The following is a 16,678-nucleotide window of genomic DNA, read 5'->3' on the forward strand; positions in this document are numbered from 1 at the left end:
TGAATTTTTGGGTGGTTTTCCAGTAGATTTCTCGCCCCCAATGGACCACCATAATGATAGTGGCGGAATTAATTCAACAGCTATAGTGATTGTATGGTGATTGTTGTAATGGTTGAAATATTTCACCTAACCTAAACAAATATTTTGATTATTTTGGCAGCACAAGATGAATGTTGTTTCATTACTGTGTTGATGACTTTTGCAAATGTCTTACCCTAGGAAACACCAGGATTCACTAGAGATACATGGAAGCACGCTAACAAAGCTGGCTGCATGGGGAAATTGATTTGAGGGAATGATATGAAGGAATGTTTTGTATTTCAAAGTTTCATATTCGTGATTAGCCATTTCTTGAAAACATATTATTGGTTTGAAGAAATGCATTATAGACTTTTGTCATTTAAGCAATGAACAGCGGTTTTAATGTTGTTATTGTCGATATGGCAGCAAGATGTATGGTGGGTAAATGGCATGGGAACCCGTTAGGTTCCCATGCCATTTGCCCACCATACATCTTGCTGCCATATCGACTATAACAACATTAAAACCACTGTTCAATACTTATATTTACATTGTCTTACCATTTCCGTCAACTTTGAAAAAAACTGAACCAACAAAAAAAAAATCCTGCCTTTTATAATGTCACATGACCCACTGGGTGTTATAGCCTGAGGCACTGGGTGTTATAGGCGTATGGTGGCAACTGCCTCTTAGCATTGTGTCAATGGGGAAATGTGGAGCAAATGTAAATATAATGGTATGAATGTAAACTATATATGTAAATGAAATTTATCAAGTCCTGACTTCTTGTGTCACATGCAAAAAGCAGGGGACATATAGGTATTACTATATGCTCATGTCAGCATCGTCCACACAGAGGTTTCCCTGCGATAACTCAAGTTCCCTTGGGCCTATTAAACTCAAATTTATGGAGATTTCCTTACCAAAAGAGCTTGCATGGGATTGCTTTTTAGGTACAGAGGTTGAAGGTCAAGGGCCGTCACTTTTACTGAAAATAGAAAATTTGTTTCCATGTGATAAGTCAAGTTCCTTTGGGCCCATCAAACTCTACTTTCATGCAGTTTTCCTTAACACAAGTGCTTGCATGTGATTGTGTTTTTTACTGGTCCAAAGGTCAAAGGTCAAGGTCACTGTTACTTTAAATAGAAAATCAGTTTTCAGTGCAATTGCTCTCGTAATCACCCAACTTTCTGTGCAAGCAACACTTCTGTGGAATGCTTGTTTCATCTTTTTGGAGCATAATTGCTTCCCAAAAAACAATAGCAAAGAATAGAGCAGATGAATTACAAATTATTACGACTTGAAGTGCAGACATTTAATGCAAATCTAAGGATACTTACAATTGTTTTAGAGGTCCTTGAGTACAGATAGAGCCGAGGTATTTGTTTCTGGGTTCCAATGGTATTTGAAAAATGTTATTTTTTATTTGATCAGATCTATGTAACCTCGTAACTTTGAGACAGCTAGTTTTACAAAGTTGGTCTAGTTCTGTGCATGGTGGTAGAGAGTAATTGTCTCTGCCAGAAATTACCGCAATGGGAGAAAACAGTGACTATTATGGGATGTTTATATTCACAATGCGGGGAGAACAGATAGCCATTTCAAAAGATTGCTTGACAAAATAATGGTTTTAACATTTATAAAAGAGCAAAATTCTCTTCACAAATACCAAGCATTTAAATATCACATTGGTTTTATTTATGTTTTCTTTGAAATGAAAAATGACCTGTCGTGGTATTGCCATGGAGAAAAGCATTAAGAACAGACACATTAGTTTTGATATTGAACTTTTCCCTGCCATTCCTATTTATAATAATGTGATGATGGTGGAGATGTTGGCAGTGATAAAACTGCTGTAGGGTTAGTGGGAGACCTAACTCAAAAATTCTGGGACGAGGATCTTTAACTATCACCAAGGAGTGTTCAGTTACACAAACTGCAGTATATCTTACATAGAACCGATAACCATTGACAGTAAACATAGTGAAATGAACATAAACAATTTGTTGCCAGCTTACTGACAGAAAAGAAATTTTATGAAGAAGCAATTTCAAGAGTTTGTACGTTGTAGTTGTACCTTACCAGAGATTATTCTCCAAGGAAAGCAGATATCTTGTCTTTAAGGGAGAATGCCCCTCACATAAAAATCAAACAATTATATCAACAACATTAAGATTATGTTTCCATAATATTTTGATAAAAAAAATATTTGGAATGCATAGAAGTAGCTCTTGTTACAGTTGTTTCTTTTGATAACACTTTTCATTTTTAGTTCATCGGGACAATTCCAGGGGAGCTGTTGCTATACCCCTGGCATATCATTGTCATCCCTATATATATAGAACTTGGTTAAAGTTTTTATAAAACAGTGTTGTGTCAATACTATTGAGAATAAATCTTAGGTATTTGACATATGTATTCCTTGTGATAAGACCTTTCCATTGGTACCACATTTGTGAACCTGCTGACCTTGATCTTGACCTTTGACCTACTTTTTAAAACCGTCAACCTTGGCCACAGAATGTTGACCATACAAGATAGGGCTTTCATATTTAATGTGTATTCCTTGAGACAAGACCACTGGTTCTATACATTTGTGGACTATCTGACCTTGACCATGAACTTTGACCTACTTTCAAAGAACTACCCGTAGTTAATTTTTTTTTTTAAAAATCTGGATTTCATCCCACCAGACTTGTGCAAGCTATATATATGAATTTCGTGTTCTGACAACTTATTTGTTATTCTTCAAAGTATGATAGTTTAGAATTATGTCTATTTTTTAAAATAGCTTACATCAGCTTTTCTTCACTGTCATAATTATACCCCCGCAACGAAGTTAGGGGGGTATACTGGAATCAGGTTGTACGTCCGTCTGTCTGTAGACGCATTTTGTCCGGACAACTCCTCCTAAACCGATGGGCCAATTCCGATGAAACTTCACACAAATATTAATGATCATGTGTAGATGTGCATGCCACTTTATTTTTCTCAAAATTATGGTTGCTATGGCAACTGGTCACTATAAACAGGTTTTCCGATAAGAACCATAACTTTAAGTTTGTCCGGACAACTCCTCCTAAACTAAATGGCCAATTTCAATGAAACTTCACACAAATATAGAGGACCATGTGTAGATGTGCATGCCACTTTCTTTTCTTTTAAAATTATGGTTGCTATGGCAACTGGTCACTATAAACAGGTTTTCCGATAAGAACCATAACTTTAAGTTTGTCCGGACAACTCCTCCTAAACTAAATGGCCAATTTCAATGAAACTTCACACAAATATAGAGGACCATGTGTAGATGTGCATGCCACTTTCTTTTTTCTCAAAATTATGGTTGCTATGGCAACTGGTCACTATAAACAGGTTTTCCGATAAGAACCATAACTTTAAGTTTGTCCGGACAACTCCTCCTAAACTAAATGGCCAATTTCAATGAAACTTCACACAAATATAGAGGACCATGTGTAGATGTGCATGCCATTTTCTTTTTTCTCAAAATTATGGTTGCTATGGCAACTGGTCACTATAAACAGGTTTTCCGATAAGAACCATAACTTTAAGTTTGTCCGGACAACTCCTCCTAAATCGAAGGGCCGATTTCAATGAAACTTCACACAAATATAGAGGACCATGTGTAGATGTGCATGCCACTTTCTTTTTTCTGAAAAATTATGGTTGCTATGGCAACTGGTCACTATAAACAGGTTTTCCGATAAGAACCATAACTTTAAGTTTGTCTGGACAACTCCTCCTAAACTAAATGGCCAATTTCAATGAAACTTCACACAAATATAGAGGACCATGTGTAAATGTGCATGCCACTTTATTTTTCCTCAAAATTATGGTTGCTATGGCAACTGGTCACTATATTACTGGGCTATCTTAGTTAGCCTCTAATTAACAGTTCCAATTCACCATTGACTCATGCAGATTGCGGGGGTATTAGTCAGCCATCCTGGCGACAGTTCTAGTTGTAATTATAAATTTGGAGATGCTAAAAATTGTTTTCTGCCAACTCGTCATTATTGTACCAAAAATTTTTAACTTAAACACAAAAAAATATTTTTTGAGGAATATTCAAAGTAAATGAAAGATTCATACTTTTTTTTTCACACATTATCGTTATAAATATATCAATCAAAACAAATGTCAAAAACCAGGTAATAATATGAAATTGCAATGAAGGGTACATACTGCCTTAAGCTAAACCATCAACCTGTGCCATGTTTTAGTGATTTATAAACGAGACCAAATCCTGGTTTGCACAGTCAGCTTTACAGTTCCCTGTATACATGCTCATTGGCTCTGTACCATAAGTTAACAGGTATATTATTGTCAGTTCTTAATATAGCTTTCAATTTCTAGTTTTATGACTCCTCCATTTCAACTGGTTTCATTGTACCTTATTTTACCACAAATTTTAGGCCCCCTCCTGCAAATAACTTGTGTTTCCCACCCACACTATAATTTACTGTTCAGAGAGGAATATGGGGATGACACAAATATTCGCCCATCCTTACAAATCGTAAGTTCTTAATTTATACCACATGAAAAACGCATTTCTTCAATTTACTAGCATACACAGTCATTACTCTTGATTCAGAATTAGTCATTAAATTATATTTTCAGTTGAGGTGTTTTTGAGAATCGTGAGACCAAATTTACTAAACCACTGCCATGCTTCTACAATCATGAGATGACTATTTGATTAATTGTAACAAGATTTTTTTCAAGCAGATGTACTTTAAATCACTTGTACTGACTCATTTACATTTTAATTAAATTAAAAAAATTTCTTTGAAAGAAAGAAATTTCAATCATCTTTAACATGTGTTTATCATTAGTGTAATTGTGAGCCTAGGAGTTAAATATTTGTTAATTTTCACTCCTCAGCTTAATTACTGTTTCTATGGATCATGTTCTAGCAGATGCGGAAACTCCGGATAAAATTACACATTCTGCACATCCTTAATGACTTAAAGCGAATGTATATACCTGTGTTGGAGCTGTTAGTGTTGAATAATATTGATGCATGCTTTCATAATTGTTGATTACTGGGACCGCGGTGGCCGAGTGGTTAAGGCGTACCGACACTTTAACACTAGCCCTCCACCACTGGGTTGCGAGTTCGAAACCTACGTGGGGCAGTTGCCTGGTACTGACGTAGGCCGGTGGTTTTTTTCACTGGGTACACCGGCTTTCCTCCACCTCCAAAACCTGACACGTCCTTAAATGACCCTGGCTGTTAATAGGACGTTAAACAAAAACAAACCAAACAAATCAAATTGTTGATTACTGAAACCTGCCATGTCAGCACAGTGAAACCTGACTAATCTGACACTTTCTTATTTAGTTTCTCTATAATCTGACGTACAGACCCGCCTAATCAGACATCTCAAGGGACACAACATATTTGTCAGAATAACCTGTCTAATCTGACACCTGTAGGACACAACACATTAGTAAGATTAACCTGTCCAATCTGACACCTATAGGACACAACACATATACATTAGTAAGATTAACCTGTCCAATCTGACACCTATAGGACACAACACATTAGTAAGATTAACCTGTCTAATCTGACACCTATAGGACACAATACATATACATTAGTAAGATTAACCTGTCCAATCTGACACATATAGGACACAACACATTAGTAAGATTAACCTGTCCAATCTGACACCTATAGGACACAACACATTAGTAAGATTAACCTGTCCAATCTGACACCTATAGGACACAACAAATTAGTAAGTTTAACCTGTCTAATCTGACACCTGTAGGACACAACACATTAGTAAGTTTAACCTGTCTTATCTGACAATCTAATGGACATAACACATCGGTCTGATTACCTTCTTATCTGACACCCTGTATGGCACAACATATTGGTCAGACTAACCTGTCTAATCTGACACCCTGTATGGCACAACATATTGGTCAGATTAACCTGTCTAATCTGAAAACCTATATGGCATGTACAACATATTGGTCAAATTAACATAAGATGATTGACACCTTGTGGATTACAAAATATTGGTCAGATAAACCTGTTCAATCAGACACTGTGTGGGTCATAACTTATTGGTCAGATTTACCTGTCTAGTCTGAAACCCTGTGGAATACAACATATTTGTCAGATTATATATAAACCTGTCTAATCTAACCCTATGTATGACATGATATATTGGTCTGATAAAACATTCTTACCTGACACCCTGTATGGCACAACATATTGGTCAGACTAACCTGTCTAATCTGACACCCTGTATGGCACAACATATTGGTCAAATTAACATAAGATGATTGACACCCTGTGGAATACAATATATTAATCAAATAAACCTGTCTAGTCTGACACCCTGTGGGACACAACATATTTGTCAGATTAACCTGTCTAATCTGACACCCTGTCAAACACAACACATTGGTCAGATAAACCTGTCTAATCTGACCCTATGTATGACATGACATATTGTTCTGATAAAACTTTCTAACCTGACACCATGTGGGTCACAACATATTGGTCAGACTAACCTGTCTAATCTGACACCCTGTGGCCTGCAACATATTTGTCAGATTAACCTGTCTAATGAGACACCCTGTGGCCTACAACATATTTGTCAGATTAACCTGTCTAATCTGACACACTGTAGGACAATATAATGATTAAATCAATCTGTCAAACCTAGCCCCATAGGGTTTTCTAGTCTGATTACACAATTGACCTTTAATGAAATAATTTATCACCATGGACTAATACATCTGGACCCTAAGGGATCTGGGATGCATCCCTAATCTCTGTTTTACACTGAAGGGTTGATGCTTGAGGCTACAATGTTATAGTGACAGTAATGTGGGCCGGGGATACATTTACATTGATGTTATAGAGATCGGTGGAAATAATACATTCAACATCCCCCAGCTATTATGGTAAACCGCCCATCAAGATTCAACATAACTTAACTCTGTGCTGGTCTTATCAACTGCATATTCTGAAACCTATAGAGTAATATCATCATTCTAATGTAGAACTTCTGAATTATTAGGTGTCCGCCTGATTACATTTGATGGGTGTGACAGAGAAGATCGGATAGTTAGTGGAAACCTTAATGAAAGTTGATTCATTCGTTCTTAATGGCACATTTTATAGAAACTGACTGCAGGCATTCATTATGGTTCTGTAAAATGTTTTAAGATTTCACAAACACAGGATATTTAACACTCCTAGAGGAAGCGTTGTTAATAAATAACTGGAGGCTGGGTTTACATGTTCGCTATAAATACATCCTGATACTCTATCTACAAACATACAATTTAATTACGAAACTTGATGAAAGTTTGTCTGTGGAATACCAATGGAGAAAGGATTGGTTGTCTTCATTTTGTGTTGAAACAGCATTACTCCAATCGAGGACTTCCGCAGGAATGTTTCTGAAATACGGAATAGCAAGTATACCGTATTTATCCTGTAATAAGCTTAGGGCCTATATATTTTAATTAAAGTTGTGTACGTGATTATTGCTGGACACGAAATATAACATTTCATACTATTTTCACTGCACTGAGATATACTTGGGTGGGTTAATTACCAGGCATGGGGTGATTGTCTGATAAATATGATAATGCTTTCCTGAGTGGATTCAAGATTAATTTTTACAGATTTAATTTTTATTCTCCAAAATTTCCTCTCCGACATCAAGAGGCCTCGATCATGATCGAGTTAAGTTTGAAAAAAAGGAATATATATCTTATCTTCTCTTGTCGCTTCTGTACCAATAAAAAAAAATTCACTTCCTGGTTGCTTGTAATTGTAAGACCATGCATTTAAGTGTACAAGGTATATAGACATAGCTTCACAGTTTTTGTCAATAATGTGGTAAAGGATTCCATAAACTCAATTGTACTTTCACTATTGAAGCATTTTATGGTGAACATGGCTGCATGTACATGTAGAGCTGTCCAAATCTTGTAAGTGAAGTGTGCCTGAAAATGAAATTAAAAAAAGAGAGAGAGTAGTCAGAAAAAGCGGCCATAATTGTTATATGATATGCCCAGGAGTCCAAACACTTAAAACTTTCCGACTCAAAGTAAGGTATGGTTTTGTTAGCATTTTCTGACGATATTAGATACATGCAGCTGAACTAAATTGTTACATATCAGCTAAATATTGGGATGCGCCTTATAATAGTGGATTATTTTTTTAAATTTTACTGGAACAATTCTTTTTGGTCTTACTAATGTGACCAGACGCTCTATATTGGAATAATATTGGAAACGCATGACAACTACTCCGGATGTTATCCCTTCTGACTCTTGCCTCTGTCTCTCCTGCTACTCGTACCTCTTGCCTCTGTCTTTCCTGCTACTCGTACCTCTTGCCTCTGTCTCTCCTGCTACTCGTACCTCTTGCCTCTGTCTCTCCTGCTACTCGTACCTCTTGCCTCTGTCTCTCCTGCTACTCGTACTGTCTCTCTCTCAGACTCTCTTCTAGTTTTACTAAAGTTATAAAAAGATTTACTTGAAATGCAAATGATCTGACTGATATTGTTTCTATTGGCCAACTACATGATATGGGTGGGCTTATCTTCCTGAGATGGACAGCTAATAGGTGGTCCATTGTCCACTACTCTGTCCAGAGTTTCCCAGGCTAACCCATACCCTCAATTATACTTAATGATGCTAATTATCATACATTATCTCACAATAACACCCTGTTCTTAACATTCTGTTTTCCATTCTACAGTGTATCTCTTTTATCTGACATCAATCCATTTATTCCTTTCTTTAAATATCTCTGATTACAAGAGGCTCAGAGGGCCTGTATCGCTCACCTGGATTTCATGATATATGAAACAAGAATGATGATTAAGTATATTTGTCACTGGTATTGCTATGTCAATATATAATAGGCATTTTATATGGGTATGTGAGGTTTTTATGCCAAACAATGCATTAATTCATGAAATGAAATTAACTATTGGCGCAACCCCTTAGGGATGATACCACACAAATGTGAGTGCACACAAACGTGAGTGATATCCATTGCTTAGTTTCAGAAAAGAAGTTGTTTAAACAAATTGACCCCTTTAGACCCCGCCCTCTGCACCCGGGAGGTCAGTTCCTTCCTTTATAAAATTTTGAATCCTTACCCAAAAGAATGCTACCAGTCAAATATGAGCTGTTTCAGAGAAGAAGTTGTTCATATCAATTTAGCCAAATTGACCCCTTTTGGCCCCACCTCTCAGCCCCTTGGTCAACCCTAAAACTTGTACAATCTTGAATCCCAACCCCATGACCATGCTACCATACAAATGTGAGTGATATCCATTGATTAGTTTCAGAGAAGTTGTTTATATCAATTTAACTAAATTGACCCCTTTTGGCCCCACCCATCAGCCCCAAGGGGGTGGGCCCCATCATTTGTTCAATTTTAAATCCTTAACACAAGGGAATGCTACCAGTCAAATATTAGAGATATCCATTGCTTAGTTTCAGAGAAAAAGTTGTTTATGTCAAATCTGCCAAAATGACCCCTTTTGGCCCCGCCTCTCAGCCCCAAGGGAGGTCGGCCCCACTATTTGTACAATTTTGAATCCCGACTCCAAAGGGATGCTCACAGTCAAATATGAGCAATATCAATTGCTTGGTTTCAGAATAGAAGTTGTTCATATCAATTTAGCCAAATTGACCCCTCTTGGCCCCACCCCTCAGGCCCCCAGGGGGTCAGCCTCACCATTTGTACAATTTTGAATCCCCACCCCATAGTGATGCTCACAGACAAATATGAGCAATATCAATTGCTTGGTTTCAGAAGAGAAGTTTTTCATATCAATTTAGCCAAATTGACCCCTCTTGGCCCCACCCCTCAGGCCCCCTTGGGGTCAGCCTCACCATTTGTACAATTTTGAATCCCCACCCTATAGTGATGGTACCAGGCAAATATGAGCAATATCTATTGCTCTGTTTCAGAGAAGAAGTTGTTTATATCAATATAGCCCAATTGACCACATTTGGCCCCGCCCATCAGGCCCCCAGGGGGTCAGCCCCATCATTTGTACAATTTTGAATTCCCACCCCATAGTGATGCTACCAGGCAAATATGAGCGATATCCATTGCTTGGTTTCAGAGAAGAAGTCGTTAATATCAATATAGGTATATTGACCCATTTTGGCCCCGCCCCTCAGGCCCCCAGGGGTCAGCCCCATCATTTGTACAATTTTGAATCCTCACCCCATAGTGATGCTACCAGGCAAATAGGAGCGATATCCTTTGCTTGGTTTCAGAGAAGAAGTCGTTTATATTAATAGAGCCAAATTTACCACTTTTGGCCCGCCCCTCAGACCCCTGGGGGGGTCAGCCCCACCATTTGTACAATTTTTAGTCCACACCCCATAGGGATGCTTCTGACAAAATTTGGTCAAATTCTGATCAGTGGTTATGAAGAAGAAGTCAATTGTTGACGGACGGACGGACGGACGACAGACGGACGGATGACGGACGCAACGGTATGGCATAAGCTCACCTTGGTCCTTTGGACCAGGTGAGCTAATAAAACATACTGTCCTCACATTTTCCCATTCCATACTGTCATACTAACTTGGGGATTGCGGATCAGATGGTGTTAATATATGCACTCTTTAAACCATTGTCGTACCTGAGCTCACAGTCTTTGTTATGTTTTACTCATTTGACCTGGCATACGTGGGAGCACCCAGGCCTAAAAACCTTCATTTTGACATGAATATTCATATTTCTATCAACCAATCAAAATGCTTCTTTAAGGTAAACTCTTCTGAGAGAAACGGTATACCATTAAAGATGGATATAGCCATGTGGCAGCATTCTTTGTGATCAGCCATCTTGTCAAATAAACAAAAGAACATAAAACAACTTTTCTGATTGGTCAGTTTTGCAGAAGCAATTTTTTACTGAGCCAATCAAATGACTGGATTTGGTTCATGAATAATTCATGAATGAGAGACTTTTTATGAAAGTGCCCCCTATGGGATAGATCCGAGAGTAAAAACAATTCATGTGGGTATACAGATAATCTACCAACAAGTTACTGACAGTTTAGTATGACATCCTCATAAGATAAACACTATGAAAAATAAGAATTTTAGGTTTGGTAGGGGGCCGTGGTGGCCAAATGGTTAAGGTGTCCCGATACTTTATCACTATAGGCTTCCACATCTGGGTTGTGAGTTCGAAACCCACAATGGGCAGTTGCCTGGTACTGACCATAGGCTGTTGTTTTTTCTCCGGATCCTCTGGCTTTGCTCCACCTCAAAAACCTGGCACGTCCATAAATGATCCTGGCTGTTAATATGATGTTAAATAAAATAAACCAAACCAAATTTGGGTTTAGTGCAATTGCTAAGATAAAATGCACTAAAATCTAAAGCTTGAAGTTGAAAAAAAAATTTAACGCCATTTTTACAACTGCTAAATCAAATCTGCTTTGTGGTAAATATAATTACTGAGAGTTGTACTCACACATGAACCACACACTGCCAAATCCTATATTTTTATTATTTACCAGTGTTATGTACATTACAAGATTTAATCGACAATTTTACTTTAATAACACCATGTCTGGTACTTAATAAATCCACCCATGTCTTTATTAGTTCAGCTAACTACTATTTTTTTAGTCCTTAATCAAGCCAATCCCCTGTTTGTGATTTTATGTACTGCCCCGGCCCCTTCTCTGCTTTCTCTACAATAAATACTGCAGTAGCCCTATTTTTTTTTATTGCCGGCAGAATTTTTGATACCCCTGATGATGCATATAATGTATATACATGAAACATATTCCACATCAGTAACTTAATACGATGTGACACGCAGGTGACACCTGTATCAAGGATTTGTGTACAACAATTAAAGATGATTATTACACAGCTATGTTTCTGAATCTCCCATTTTGGCTCTAAAATATTGAGCTCAAGGGGGAGATAATTTGTCTAAATCAGCACGTGTTATATTAGTCAATAGATATCAACCTTTTTTTTAATGATGATATAAATCTTCTTGAAAAGTCAGGAAGGATATGATATTAGCGCAGCTGGATCGGGTCGATCATCGGTGACCAGGTAGTACGATTGGTAGAACATTTTAAGGCTAGTGTTCGGAGGACCCAGGTTCAAACCCTGGTCTGGCTGTGCTTTTTTCGAAAAAAGTTTGCAGCTGATCAAGATAACAGCTGTTCAAGATTACAACTGATCAAGATTACAGCTGAAATAAGATTACAACTGATCAGGATTACAGCTGAAATAAGATTACAACTGATCAAGATTACAGCTGAAATAAGATAACAGCTAGCTGATCAAGATTACAGCTGAAATAAGATTACAACTGATCAGGATTACAGCTGAAATAAGATTACAACTGATCAGGATTACAGCTGAAATAAGATTACAACTGATCAGGATTACAGCTGAAATAAGATTACAACTGATCAAGATTACAGCTGAAATAAGATAACAGCTGATCAAGATTACAGCTGAAATAAGATTACAACTGATCAGGATTACAGCTGAAATAAGATTACAACTGATCAGGATTACAGCTGAAATAAGATTATAACTGATCAAGATTACAGCTGAAATAAGATTACAACTGATAAAGATTACAGCTGATCAACATTACAGCTGAAATAAGATTACAACTGATCAGAATTACAGCCGAAATAAGATAACAGCTGAAATAAGATTACAACTGATCAGGATTACAGCTGAAATAAGATTACAACTGATCAAAATTACAGCTGAAATAAGATAACAGCTGATCAAGATTACAGCTGAAATAAGATTACAACTGATCAGGATTACAGCTGAAATAAGATTACAACTGAAATAAGATAACAGCTGATCAAGATTATAGCTGAAATAAGATTACAGCTGAAATAAGGTTACAGCTGAAATAAGATTACAGCTGAAATAAGATAACAACTGATCAAGATTACAGCCGAAATAAGATTACAACTGATCAGGATTACAGCTAAAATAAGATTACAACTGATCAAAATTACAGCTGAAATAAGATAACAACTGATCAGGATTACAGCTGAAATAAGATTACAACTGATCAAGATTACAGCTGAAATAAGATAACAGCTGATCAAGATTACAGCCGAAATAAGATTATAGGTGATCAAAATTACAGCTGAAATAAGATTGCATGGTACTGAATATTTTAGCAAAATAAGAATTAACACCAGTAAAATAACATTATCACTTGAAACAATAATATTCTGCTGAAGATAAGATGAACCACTGATATGAACATCTTAATCACTAAAATAAGTTTACCTCAAAGACATGCGTGTTAACAGTAAAACCATCCTAAACTGATATAACATGGTGCTTTATTAGTCCCAGTGCCAGTTAGACTTGTATGCTGTTAAGCTATCAGACTACAAAGTCAATCACATATTTCTCTCTGGAATTAAAACAAATTGAGCACCAGCAATTTTAAGGTAGCTGACCTCTCAATATTACTTTGAATGTGCTGTCTCCTATTTTCATTACTGTGTGCCCTAAGATCACTAAAACTTTGTTTAATGATAATTTGTACAGAATCAATTTAGCACTTAATTCACTGCCTGGTCGTTTAAAGTGTTATCGTGGAATATTTGATGTGATTTGTTTCTTTTTGGCTGCAGGTGCTGTTTTCTTCATTAGTAACGGAACAAGCATCCTTAAGTTTGACTCTCGCTCCAAATCTGTTGGAATTGTCTACACCAAGGTAAGACTTATACATTCTTATTATAACACCTCCCCTCACTAGGAGTGCCAGACACTTCATTGTCTGTTCAAGCTTATAACTTATCTGTAAAACTGGGGTCGAATTACAGAAAGCAAAACTCATGTTGTATTGAAAGTCTTGACAAATACAAAAAAAAACACGCAAAAATATATTGCCAATCAAAAAAAAGTATAAAAAAATATATAGAGTACAGATACAAATATACAGTATTGGAGCAAACAAGTGTTAAAATGTACACTTAAAAACAAGCAAAAGGATGTAAAATTTTCTACAGGAAAATGTTTCTTTTGTGAAATGAGGTTTACTTAAAGACAATGAAGAAGTGTATATAAATATATGTATATGACTTCTCTGGAAATCTTTCCACAAAGAATTTTTATCAGACTTTGTTGACATATCAATGAAGTTAGCAATTATGGATTTTTGCATTCCCATCCTCTTTTCCAGAAAATGAAAAGGTTTGGGGTGGGTGGGGGGGTTCTGCTTAAAGTAACGTGTGCTTATTAGAAATAATACTCTATAATATAATGAATATGTTTACATGATAGTAAAATTATAAAAAAAAAAAACTCTTTTGGATGTTATGGGATGAAGGTATAACTGAAAAAGATGCATGCTTTTGACATTGTTATGTAAAAAATATCTTTATCTTAGCTAATGATGTCTACCAAGTACAACCTGTACTTAGTGCCAAGCAATAAACTGATTAGTAATTTTGACACTACATGTATTTACAATGTAACAAATTAAAATACAAATGAATCCACAGCGCGGTGATGTGAATGATGCAGGCCCTATGGGTCTCTTCTATTAAAACCTAATAAAAAGGAGCAATATTCAATTTATAAGTTAATTTTCATTTGCAGTCAATATTTAAAAATTAGCTATGTATAAAAATTGATCATGAAAGCATCATGGGAGCGCGTTATGTACATACGTGTGAATTGAAGTGTTAATATATATATATATACATTGTATATATATAATGTTATTATCCTTTAATAAAACCCATGCCCAATAATAAGCCCACCCATGAATTAAGTTCTCTTCAAATGCTAACTGCTTTTATTTTATTGTCCTGCAAAAAGTTCCACTCCCCACCTTGGGTCAAAGGTTATGTTGGTCCCCTGGGCTTATATTGCAGGTGAAATACAGTATTAGAATTATTCATCCATAACTCAAACAATTTGCTGAATATCTCATTTTAATCGGTGAAATTTTATTTATATGAAGTGTATGATTGTCTGTAAAATAAAGGAATTAAGGCCATAGGGTAGTATGTTGTGATAGAGATAAATCAATTTAAAACAGTTAAATGGAAAATTAAGAATTTCTTCAATCCGCATTAAGGTTAGATAAACCAAACAACTCTTTGTAGTCCTTGGAAAAGTTTCAGGAATTTATTCAATTAAACTGTTCTATCAGATCTATCAAATGATGGAATGAACCCCAGGGACACCGTTTGTGTGGGTGAGGAATTGGATTATGTGTGACAGTGATGCAACTTGATCGGTGGTACTCAGCACACAACATCCTATTGTGTTGGCTGAACGGTATAGTGACATGGATCATGCCAACAGCATGCATGTACATGTACGTGTCCCCGAGGTTCTATTACATGTACAACCATTCCTAAAGGCAAAGCATTTTCATCCCACTTAAAGCATGGTCATTTGGTTCCGTGTATGTGACATGCCGCAAAAAGAACACCGTATTTTTCCTACATTCTACCATGTTTGCTATGTAACGCCAGTTTTGATTTGTTTAAAACCATGTATTATTTTCCAATAACCCACGCTCATGCCAATAATACACGGTCGTGAGTCACGGCTGTTACAATTTTGAATATCTAATATTCACCCATTTCATAAAAGGTTACTATAGCCGAGTGGGCTAATGGGTTAGTCTTTCAATATATTTTTATCACGACACGAGTTCGAATCCTAAGGAGGCCCCCCCCCCCTCTTTTTTTTTCTTCTTTTTTTCTTTTTCTTTTTATCCTTTTTTTTTTTAAATTTTCAAAATCAATGCCATATGATAGATGCTCTTGATCGTAGTACTGTATTACCTGTATATTTCATCAACAAATAATGCAATACTCAAGAAATAGATTACAAGGTTTTCCCGGGGTTTCTTTGCTGTTTTTCTATTAGAAAGAGGTCGATCTCAGAACTAAACAGTACATGGTAGAATAGAAATAATCAACTTTGACTCGACTGTATTGTTGCAGGATATACAACTCGGACTCGGATATTTTGCAATTTTAATTAATAACTTAATTGCAAAATATCCTCGTCCTCGTTGTATATCCTGCAATAATACACGAATCATCGTTAATTATTTCTTAAATAAGATGTTGTCTGCTAATAAGCCCATCCATGTCTACTGCAGTTTGGTCATTATTAGTTCATTTATCCTAAATCGCAATCCAGCCCCCACCTCCCACCCCCCCCCCCCACCCCTACCCCTACATTAAGTCAGTTTAAATGTGTTCCCCTGAGATTATTTTAGGTTCTCTACAGAGGAAGATGAAAAATGTTAATCAAATTTATAGTTAAAACTGTATTCATAGCATTTCTTTTTATTCTGAGGTCATGCAATATTGTCATCTCTTTCCTGATTATTGAGATCTAATGTCGCCGTACTTATTATAATTAATTATAAGAAGGTGATGACCCTTGGTCAGTGTGCTAGCTGTTATTATAAGCCTATATTTAGATACCTGAGGATGGTAGAGGTCATACCAAGGTGAGGATTTTGCTGGTAAAGCATTAAACCATGTGTATGATTATTTTCTCATAAATATTGATTGATATTAAGACATTGATAGTCAGTGTAAAGAAAGATAGTCGAAAACATCTCTTTGAA

The 16,678-nt window shown here is 36.4% G+C and overlaps 1 protein-coding gene across 1 annotated transcript in view; it reads left to right on the forward strand.

Moving 5' to 3' along the window:
- The window catches only part of LOC117337813 (low-density lipoprotein receptor-related protein 4-like), a 170,870-nt gene that overhangs the window by 19,810 nt on the left and 134,382 nt on the right, over positions 1-16,678 (forward strand). The window contains exon 2 of the mRNA XM_033898935.1: positions 13,707-13,789. Within this exon, the coding sequence (XP_033754826.1) occupies positions 13,707-13,789 (83 nt within the window). The remainder of the gene's footprint in view (positions 1-13,706; positions 13,790-16,678) is intronic.

Source organism: Pecten maximus, chromosome 11 (genome assembly GCF_902652985.1).
Source record: "Pecten maximus chromosome 11, xPecMax1.1, whole genome shotgun sequence".
Lineage (NCBI taxonomy): Eukaryota > Metazoa > Mollusca > Bivalvia > Pectinida > Pectinidae > Pecten > Pecten maximus.